At 43.6% G+C, this 10,503-nt stretch overlaps 1 protein-coding gene across 1 annotated transcript; it reads left to right on the top strand.

Annotated features, from left to right (window-relative positions):
• The first annotated feature begins 5,843 nt into the window (after nucleotides 1-5,843).
• LOC118966655 (CD5 antigen-like) lies at nucleotides 5,844-10,292 on the top strand. The gene is made up of 6 exons (XM_090188079.1): nucleotides 5,844-6,148; nucleotides 6,577-6,882; nucleotides 8,634-8,912; nucleotides 9,369-9,689; nucleotides 9,793-9,881; nucleotides 10,003-10,292. Exons 1-6 carry the CDS (start codon nucleotides 5,944-5,946, stop codon nucleotides 10,135-10,137), a joined length of 1,335 nt encoding a protein of 444 aa, XP_090044205.1. The 5' UTR covers nucleotides 5,844-5,943; the 3' UTR covers nucleotides 10,138-10,292.
• Nucleotides 10,293-10,503: the final 211 nt, after the last annotated feature.

Genomic DNA, 10,503 nt, shown 5'->3' with positions numbered 1-10,503 from the left:
GATAACTTTTGACCCCTCAACATTATCAATCACCACTGAACTGACAGTTGTAATTAACAGAAAACCTAGGAATGCACTCACTGCCTTATCTAAAAACCCCAGAGCTAAGTTTCTGTAGGGTCAACCATAGGCTAACGACCTTATCTGTTTTCACAGTCCACAACCCATTCGTTTTATTCCTAGTTGGAATGGTGTTCATTAACTTTTTATTACACCTTGTCTGTGTCACACAATCCCTTCTTATGAACTCATATTGTTAATCACTTATAAAACAGAGTATAAGTTTACTTAGTTACAATTCTATTTAAAATGGGGATATTGTTTATTAATTTATCCATAATAAATCCAACACTCCTCTAGGGCCCTCTCAGTTAGCTGGTGTGTGTAGGAGAGTGTGAGCTGTGTGTACAACAAGTAGAAGTACAAATTTCAAGGGAAATGAACTAAAGTGATAAATCTAGTCCTAGGTTTTATTTACTGTTGTGTTTGTTCTCCACTGGTTACCCTGTTCTCATCACAACAGGTCACACATTCTGCTGACATGATTGCACACTGTGGTATTTTACCTAACAGATATTATATTTGTTTTCAAAATATTTTGGGGTCTTTGTAATCTGAGGGAAATATGTGTCTCTTATATCGTTGTACATTTGTCAGGAGGTTAGGAAGTACAGCTCAGTATCCAACTCATTTTGTGGGCAGTGGACACATAGCCTGTCTTCTCTCTGCCTACCTCTCTCAATAGCAATAGCAATACTCACTGAGTCTGTAAATTGTCAATTATTTTCTCCGTTTTTTTATCAGTTACGGTGGTCAGATGTCATTATGGGGTATAGTGATGTCATTATGGGGTATTGTGATGTCATTATGGGGTATTGTGATGTCATTATGGGGTATAGTGATGTCATTATGGGGTATTGTGATGTCATTATGGGGTATAGTGAAGTCATTATTGGGTATAGTGATGTCATTATGGGGTATTGCGATGTCATTATGGGGTATTGTGATGTCATTATGGGGTATAGTGATGTCATTATGGGGTATTGTGATGTCATTATCTGAATGTCTGAATCCTGGTTTAGGAAGACCACCAAAAATTCAGACATTTTAATTCCGAACTACAACATTTTCAGACAAGAGTTCTGTCCTACTATCCAGGTCTGTACCCAAACAATTTGAACTTCTACTTTTAAAAATCCACCTCTCTAAAAACAAGTCTCTCACCGTTGCCGCCTGCTATAGACCACCCTCTGCCCCCAGCTGTGCTCTGGACACCATATGTGAACTGATTGCCCCCCATCTTTCTTTAGAGCTTGTGCTGCTAGGCGACCTAAACTGGAACATGCTTAACACCCCAGCCATCCTACAATCTAAACTTGATGCCCTCAACCTCACACAAATTATCAATGAACCTACCAGGTACCTCCCCAAAGCCTTAAACACGGGCACCCTCATAGATATCATCCTAACCAACCTGCCCTCTAAATACACCTCTGCTGTTTTCAACCAAGATCTCAGCGATCACTGCCTCATTGCCTGCATCCGTAATGGGTCAGCGGTCAAACGACCTCCACTCATCACTGTAAAACGCTCCCTGAAACACTTCAGCGAGCAGGCCTTTCTAATCGACCTGGCCGGGGTATCCTGGAAGGATATTGATCTCATCCCGTCAGTAGAGGATGCCTGGATATTTTTTTAAAATGCCTTTCTAACCATCTTAAATAAACATGCCCCATTCAAGAAATTTAGAACCAGGAACAGATATAGCCCTTGGTTCTCCCCAGACCTGACTGCCCTTAACCAACACAAAAACATCCTATGGCGTTCTGCATTAGCATCGAACAGCCCCCGTGATATGCAGCTGTTCAGGGAAGCTAGAAACCATTATACACAGGCAGTTAGAAAAGCCAAGGCTAGCTTTTTCAAGCAGAAATTTGCTTCCTGAAACACTAACTCAAAAAAGTTCTGGGACACTGTAAAGTCCATGGAGAATAAGAACACCTCCTCCCAGCTGCCCACTGCACTGAAGATAGGAAACACTGTCACCACTGATAAATCCACCATAATTGAGAATTTCAATAAGCATTTTTCTACGGCTGGCCATGCTTTCCACCTGGCTACTCCTACCCCGGTCAACAGCACTGCACCCCCCACAACAACTCGCCCAAGCCTTCCCCATTTCTCCTTCTCCCAAATCTGCTCAGCTGATGTTCTGAATGAGCTGCAAAATCTGGACCCCTACAAATCAGCCGGGCTAGACAATCTGGACCCTTTCTTTCTAAAATTATCTGCCAAAATTGTTGCCAGCCCTATTACTAGCGTGTTCAACCTCTCTTCCGTGTCGTCTGAGATTCCCAAAGATTGGAAAGCAGCTGCGGTCATCCCCCTCTTCAAAGGGGGTGACACTCTTGACCCAAACTGCTACAGACCTATATCTATCCTACCATGCCTTTCTAAGGTCTTCGAAAGCCAAGTCAACAAACAGATTACCGACCATTTCGAATCTCACCATACCTTCTCTGCTATGCAATCTGGTTTCAGAGCTGGTCATGGGTGCACCTCAGCCACGCTCAAGGTCCTAAATGATATCTTAACCGCCATCGATAAGAAACATTACTGTGCAGCCGTATTCATTGATCTGGCCAAGGCTTTCGATTCTGTCAATCACCACATCCTCATCGGCAGACTCGACAGCCTTGGTTTCTCAAATGATTGCCTCGCCTGGTTCACCAACTACTTCTCTGATAGAGTTCAGTGTGTCAAATCGGAGGGTCTGCTGTCCGGACCTCTGGCAGTCTCTATGGGGGTGCCACAGGGTTCAATTCTTGGACCAAGTCTCTTCTCTGTATACATCAATGAGGTCGCTCTTGCTGCTGGTGAGTCTCTGATCCACCTCTACGCAGACGACACCATTCTGTATACTTCTGGCCCTTCTTTGGACACTGTGTTAACAACCCTCCAGGCAAGCTTCAATGCCATACAACTCTCCTTCCGTGGCCTCCAATTGCTCTTAAATACAAGTAAAACTAAATGCATGCTCTTCAACCGATCGCTACCTGTACCTACTCGCCTGTCCAACATTACTACTCTGGACGGCTCTGACTTAGAATACGTGGACAACTACAAATACTTAGGTGTCTGGTTAGACTGTAAACTCTCCTTCCAGACCCATATCAAACATCTCCAATCCAAAGTTAAATCTAGAATTGGCTTCCTATTTCGCAACAAAGCATCCTTCACTCATGCTGCCAAACATACCCTTGTAAAACTGACCATCCTACCAATCCTCGACTTTGGCGATGTCATTTACAAAATAGCCTCCAATACCCTACTCAACAAATTGGATGCAGTCTATCACAGTGCAATCCGTTTTGTCACCAAAGCCCCATATAATACCCACCATTGCGACCTGTACGCTCTCGTTGGCTGGCCCTCGCTTCATACTCGTCGCCAAACCCACTGGCTCCATGTCATCTACAAGACCCTGCTAGGTAAAGTCCCCCCTTATCTCAGCTCGCTGGTCACCATTGCATCTCCCACCTGTAGCACACGCTCCAGCAGGTATATCTCTCTAGTCACCCCCAAAACCAATTATTTCTTTGGCCGCCTCTCCTTCCAGTTCTCTGCTGCCAATGACTGGAACGAACTACAAAAATCTCTGAAACTGGAAACACTTATCTCCCTCACTAGCTTTAAGCACCAACTGTCAGAGCAGCTCACAGATTACTGCACCTGTACATAGTCCACCTATAATTTAGCCCAAACAACTACCTCTTTCCCTACTGTATTGAATTTATTTATTTATTTTGCTCCTTTGCACCCCATTATTTTTATTTCTACTTTGCACATTCTCCCATTGCAAATCTACCATTCCAGTGTTTTACTTGCTATATTGTATTTACTTTGCCACCATGGCCTTTTTGCCTTTACCTCCCTTATCTCACCTCATTTGCTCACATCGTATATAGACTTGTTTATACTGTATTATTGACTGTATGTTTGTTTTACTCCCAGTGTAACTCTGTGTCGTTGTATGTGTCGAACTGCTTTGCTTTATCTTGGCCAGGTCGCAATTGTAAATGAGAACTTGTTCTCAACTTGCCTACCTGGTTAAATAAAGGTGAAATAAAATAAAATAAAAAATGATGGGGTATTGTGATGTCATTATGGGGTATAGTGATGTCATTATGGGGTATTGTGATGTCATTATGGGGTATTGTGATGTCATTATGGGGTATTGTGAAGTCATTATCGGGTATAGTGATGTCATTATGGGGTATTGTGAAGTCATTATGGGGTATAGTGATGTCATTATGGGGTATTGTGATGTCATTATGGGGTACTGTGAAGTCATTATGGGGTATTGTGAAGTCATTATGGGGTATAGTGATGTCATTATGGGGTATAGTGATGTTATTATGGGGTATCTGGCGGCAGGGTAGCCTAGTGGTTAGAGCGTTGGACTAGTTACTGGAAGGTTGCAAGTTCAAATCCCCGAGCTGACAAGGTACAAATCTATCATTCTATCGTTCTGCCCCTGAACAGGCTGTTCAGGGGAACCCACTGTTCCTAGGCCGTCATTGAAGATAAGAATTTGTTCTTAACTGACTTGCCTAGTAAAATAAATAAATAGTGATGTCGTTATACGGTATTGAGGATAGTTTTTAAATTAATATTAGAATAAGGCTAACAAAATGTGAAAAAGACATGGGGAGAAGTATGGGAGAAGAGAAGAGGAAAGGGGGAGGAGAGGGTGAAAGGGGGACAGGGAGAGTAGAGTAGCGGGGGAGAGGAGAGGAGTTGTGGGATAATGAAAGGTGGCATCCTATGATGTTGCCATGTTGAAAGTCACTGAGCTCTTCATTAAGGCCATTCTTCTGCCAATGTTTGTCTATGGAGATTGCATGGCTGAGTGCTTGATTTATATATCTGTCAGGAAGGGGTGTGGCTGAAATAGAATCCACTAAATTAATCCACTCAGAAGACTATCAAATCTGTCATCAAATCACATTTATTTATGTATTTACTTCTTACATCAGCTGATGTCACAAAGTGCTGTACAGAAACCTAAAACCCAAGATGTTCAAACGTTCATAGACGACCAGCAGGGTCAAATAATAATAATCACAGTGGTTGTCGAGGGTGCAACAGGTCAACACCTCAGGAGTAAATGTCAGTTGTCTTTTCATAGCCGATCACTCAGAGTATCTCTACCGCTCCTGCTGTCTCTAGAGAGTTGAAAACAGCAGGTCTGGGACAGGAAGCACGTCCGGTGAACAGGTCAGGGTTCCATAGCCGCAGGCAGAACAGTTGAAACTGGAGCAGCAGCACGACCAGATGGGGACAGAATTTGAAGGGGTGTCCACATACTTTTGTATATATAGTGTATGTACACATGGGTGTTGTTGCACCATACCAACGATAAGCCTGTCTTCCCCATCACATCATGAAAGGTCATGTTGATGTTCATTTAACCTCTGTCTCTCTCTTCCTCTGACTCCTCCCTTTCTCATTTGTTTCTCTCTATCTCTCTGTCTCTTTCTCTCTCTTTCTCCTCTGTCTCTCTCTTTCTCCTCAGATCTCCAGGCTCAAAGCGTCAGTCCACCAGGTAGGTAGAGTATAAATCTACAGTGATTATAGCAGTTCAATATTAGTCAACTTTATTACCTACATGGAGAAATTAATGTGTCCATACAAACCATTCTAAACCCCAATAACAAGTAGTGTTTTATGGAACTATTTAATACTTGTCAACCACAAAGCATTACTGCTGTTAGAATAACAGAATCACTGTCATCATCTGTCCTCACCACTGTGTTTTCCTCTCTGCTGTTTACAGCTGAAGACTCAGTCAGACTGGTGAATGGGACCACTTCCTGTTCTGGGATAGTGGAAGTCTTCTATGAAGGAGAGTGGTTGGGTCTATGTTTTAGGTGGTGGAGAATGATGAGAGATGCTAATATTGTGTGTAGAGAGCTGGACTGTGGGAATCCTGTATCTGAATCTAGAGGACCTCTGATTGAAGATGGAAGAAGAGGAGTCACGATGTGGAGATGTAGGAGAGATGAGTCTTCTATTAGATGGTGTAACATCATAGGAGGACCTGGTGTCTGTGATGGTGGATATTATCGTCATGTGACCTGTTCAGGTAAGAGACTGGTCATATTGAGAGATTTATTTATACATTATACAATATTACCATTTATCATATTTTATGTGTTTTTATTTCATTTAAATAGAGGGAGAGATGTCAGATGTATTTAAACATTATATTTGTGTTTGTCATATTGGTTTATGGGAGATGTTCATGGGCAGATCATTGTAGTTCAGATGGTACTGAAGTGAAGCTGCCTGATGGATGTCCAGCTGTTTATTTTCTAGAAAGTGAAGTGAACTTATTCCTGTCTCCTGCCTGCATTATTCCCAACCCGATCCTGAGTGACAAAGAACCCATTTCTACCTCTTACAGTATCAAACATAGCAAACTACTGTCTTTTATCCAACATATTTGTGTTTAGTCCTTGACAGTGTCATCAACAAAACTGATTGAATGTTCAACCAACTCTTTTTCTCCAGAGTCTGTGCGGCTTGTGGATGGAGCTGGTCTCTGCTCTGGGAGAGTGGAGGTGAAGTCCAATCAGTCCTGGGCCTCAGTGTGTGAAGCTGACTTTGACCGGCAGGATGCAGAGGTAGTCTGTGGGGAGCTTGGCTGTGGGGCTCCTGCAGCTCTACAGGGGGGGCTCTATGGAGAAGGTGAGGGTCAGACCTGGGATAAAGAGTTCCAGTGTAAAGGCAAAGAGTCCCTTCTCCTGGACTGTGACACCTCAGACAGAAAACACAACACCTGCCTACCTGGTAATGCTGTTGGACTCACCTGCTCAGGTAAGAAACAGTTTGTCACTCAATCAACATTGTTTCTCACCTGGAGTGAAGAATATGAGAGACAATATAGGTGTGTTTTAGTGAGAAAATAGTAAGATTACTGTCTCTCTCTTTTCTTTTCTCAGAGCCTGATGATGTGAGGCTGGTGGGAGGAGACAGTCGCTGTGCTGGTGGAGTGGAGTGGTACGACCAGGGAGAGTGGAGGACTGTGGGATCTTTCTCTGACGTGATGTCTATAGCTGTAGTAGTGTGTAGACATATGGGTTGTGGCTCCACTGTTTCAGCACTACCTGGAAACACCACTAGAGGGTTTGGAGTTTCCTGTTCTGGGTCTGAGTCTTCACTGAGGGAGTGTAGAAGAATGCATGATCTCCTTCCTGGACTCTCAGTGATCTGCTCAGGTAATAACAAGATACACTATATTACCAAAAGTAAGTGGACATTAGTGGGTTTGGCTATTTCAGCCACACCTGTAGCTGACAGGTGTATAAAATCGAGCACACAGCCATGCAATCTCCATACACAAACATCGGCAGTAAAATGTTCTTACTGAAGGTCTCAGTGACTTTCAACGTGGCACGTCTGGGAGCAACAACGGCTCAGCTGCGAAGTGGTAGACCACAAAAACTCACAGAACGAACCTCAGAAGCACATAAAGTTCCACATACTTTTGTCCATGTATTATATCTCCTTCCTGGACTCACAGTGATCTGCTCAGGTAATAACAACATATTATAATTATATTCAACTGATTTCCTTAATTCATACAACTTCCTCTGCACCTCTCATGATGACTGTTTAACTTGTCAGTCTGCTTTACTAAATAGATCACTCAGTCAAGTAGGAATCAAATACACCTTAAATATCCCAGAATGCTTTGTATTTGAGTTATCTCAGTGAACGTCTCTACTCACAACGACTGTAACAAAGAGAGGAGGAGGAAGAGGGAGAGATGGGAAAGATCAAATATATTTTTATCACTAAGTTCTCACCAGTGATGTCATCATAACCAGTAACCTTTTCTACTCTTGGCCCATCCTGACCCTGACATACAGCATCAGACCTTGTAGATCAGATGGTACTGAAGTGAAGCTGCCTGATGGATGTCCAGCTGTTTATTTTCTATTAAGTGAAGTGAACTTATTCCTGTCTCCTGCCTGCATTATTCCCAACCCGATCCTGAGTGACTAAGAACCCATTTCTACCTCTTACAGTATCAAACATAGCAAACTACAATCTTTTATCCAACATATTTGTGTTTAGTCCTTGACATTGTCATCAACAAAACTGATTGAATGTTCAACCAACTCTTTTTCTCCAGAGTCTGTGCGACTTGTGGATGGAGCTGGTCTCTGCTCTGGGAGAGTGGAGGTGAAGTCGAATCAGTCCTGGGCCTCAGTGTGTGAAGCTGACTTTGACCTGCAGGATGCAGAGGTAGTCTGTGGGGAGCTTGGCTGTGGGGCTCCTGCAGCTCTACAGGGGGGCTCTATGGAGAAGGTGAGGGTCAGACCTGGGATAAAGAGTTCCAGTGTAAAGGCAATGAGTCCCTTCTCCTGGACTGTGACACCTCAGACAGAGAGAACAACACCTGCCTACCTGGTAATGCTGTTGGACTCACCTGCTCAGGTAAGAAACAGTTTGTCACTCAGTCAACATTGTTTTTCACCTGGAGTGAAGAATATGAGAGACAATATAGGTTTGTTTTAGTGAGAAAATAGTAAGATTACTGTCTCTCTCTTTTCTTTTCTCAGAGCCTGATGATGTGAGGCTGGTGGGAGGAGACAGTCGCTGTGCTGGTGTAGTGGAGCTGTTCAACCAGGGAGAGTGGAGGACTGTGGGAACTGCTGACAGGACCAGGATGTTTTTGTCTGCAGTAGTGTGTAGACAGATGGGTTGTGGCTCCACTGTTTCAGTACTACCTGGAAACACCACTAGAGGGTTTGGAGTTACATGTTATGGGCCTGAGTCTTCACTGAGGGAGTGTTGGAGAAGTTATGATCACCTTCCTGAACTCACAGTGATCTGCTCAGGTAATAACAACATATTATAATTATATTCAACTGATTTCCTTCATTCATACAACTTCCTCTGCACCTCTCATGATGACTGTTTAACTTGTCAGTCTGCTTTACTAAATAGATCACTCAGTCAAGTAGGAATCAAATACAACTTAAATATCCCAGAATGCTTTGTATTTGAGTTTTACCTCAGTGAATGTCTCTACTCACTACCACTGTCACATGTCATGTTATTGTCATATCTAAATGAGGAAAGTAGTTGAGGAGCTACGTTTTCTTTTTCTCTCCTCTTGTTCCAGATGTCCTGCTTAAGCCTGATATCAACATGTGTTGTCTCAGTGACTGTAGGCCCACTACTCATGTTGCCCTGTGAGGGAGGGTGGCTGGCACTGTTACATGCTGATGTTATTGTCATATCTATAGGAAACTAGTTGAAGAGGTTTTTCTTGTTCTCTTTTATTGTTACAGATCTCCTGGTCCAGCCTGATATCTTCCTGACTGACTCAATGGGAGGGGTCTTCAGGGGCCACCAGGGGCCCGAGATGTTCAGGGGCTACAACTTCACCATAACCTGCTCCACTCAGCCACAGTACCCAGGAGGCTCCTTCCTCCTCACGTTCACCGGCTCCAACAGAACCCAGACCCAGCCAGCTGTCAATCACTCTGCTGCATTCCTCTTCCCTGCTGCAGATGACTCCCACCAAGGGAACTACAGCTGTGTTTATGACAATTATGTTTTCTCTCATAACTTCTCCTCTGAGAGTGAGCTCCTCTCCCTCACCATCACAGGTAAGTGAACATGAACCAGACTTATAACTTTGTCATTGACAGATTTCCCACAGATCTATGTGATGATGATCAGTCCCCTCATCAAAGGTGTTTCTGTTTGCAGCCTCTCCTCTGCCAGCCTTCATCATCAGACACGTTGTAGTGCTGCTGATCCTACTGACAGCCATCACCACCTCCTACCTGTACTACAAGGTAAAGACATTTACTCAGACGTTACAAGTCATTTAAACTAGAGGGAGAGGGAGAGGGGGAGAGAGAGAGAATGGAGATACTAGTGAGTAAATGTCTGACTGTTGGTGCTGTGTCTCCCTAGCCCACCAGGAGGCAGAAGAGAGTGAACAGGGTGAGCAGCATGGATCTTTATGTCAATGCCATGGAGATGGTCTCTCTGAGCTCCAGAGCTGAAGCTGGACCGGGAGAGGAGAGAGCAGCCCAGGGGACGGAGTAGGAGTAGAATGAAGCTGACCCTACATGCTGATCTTAGGTCAGTTTTGTGTTTTAAATCGATGGTCAGCAGTGGACTGGTGTTTAAAATGTGGTGACAAACCTGAAGTGGTTCTAATTTTAATAACAAGTTCAGAATTAGTTTATCTTTCTAGAACCTTGAAAGAAATCTAAAAGGAGTGACTGCAACCACCATTATTCATTTAGTTTGGTTTTTACCACCAGAGAAACATGGGGTTTGGGTAACATGGGGTTTTGGTTAACAAGGGGTTTTGGGAACATGGGGTTTTGGGTAACATGGGTTTTGGGTAACATGGGTTTTGGGTAACATGGGGTTTTGGTAACATGGGGTTTTGGGCAACATGGGGTT

The sequence above is a fragment of the Oncorhynchus mykiss genome, chromosome 10 (assembly GCF_057628025.1).
Source record: "Oncorhynchus mykiss isolate SJ-2025 chromosome 10, ASM5762802v1, whole genome shotgun sequence".
Classification (NCBI taxonomy): domain Eukaryota; kingdom Metazoa; phylum Chordata; class Actinopteri; order Salmoniformes; family Salmonidae; genus Oncorhynchus; species Oncorhynchus mykiss.
The sequence above is the reverse complement of the archived record's forward strand: the minus strand, read 5'-3'. Positions and strand labels throughout refer to the sequence as shown.

Coding starts and splice junctions, on each gene's coding strand:
- LOC118966655 (XM_090188079.1), top strand. CDS start 5,944: ATGATGAGAGATGCTAATATTGTGTGTAGAGAGCTGGACTGTGGGAAT. Junction 8,913..9,368: donor ACTCACAGTGATCTGCTCAG/GTAATAACAACA, acceptor TTATTGTTACAG/ATCTCCTGGTCCAGCCTGAT. Junction 9,690..9,792: donor CCTCTCCCTCACCATCACAG/GTAAGTGAACAT, acceptor TTCTGTTTGCAG/CCTCTCCTCTGCCAGCCTTC.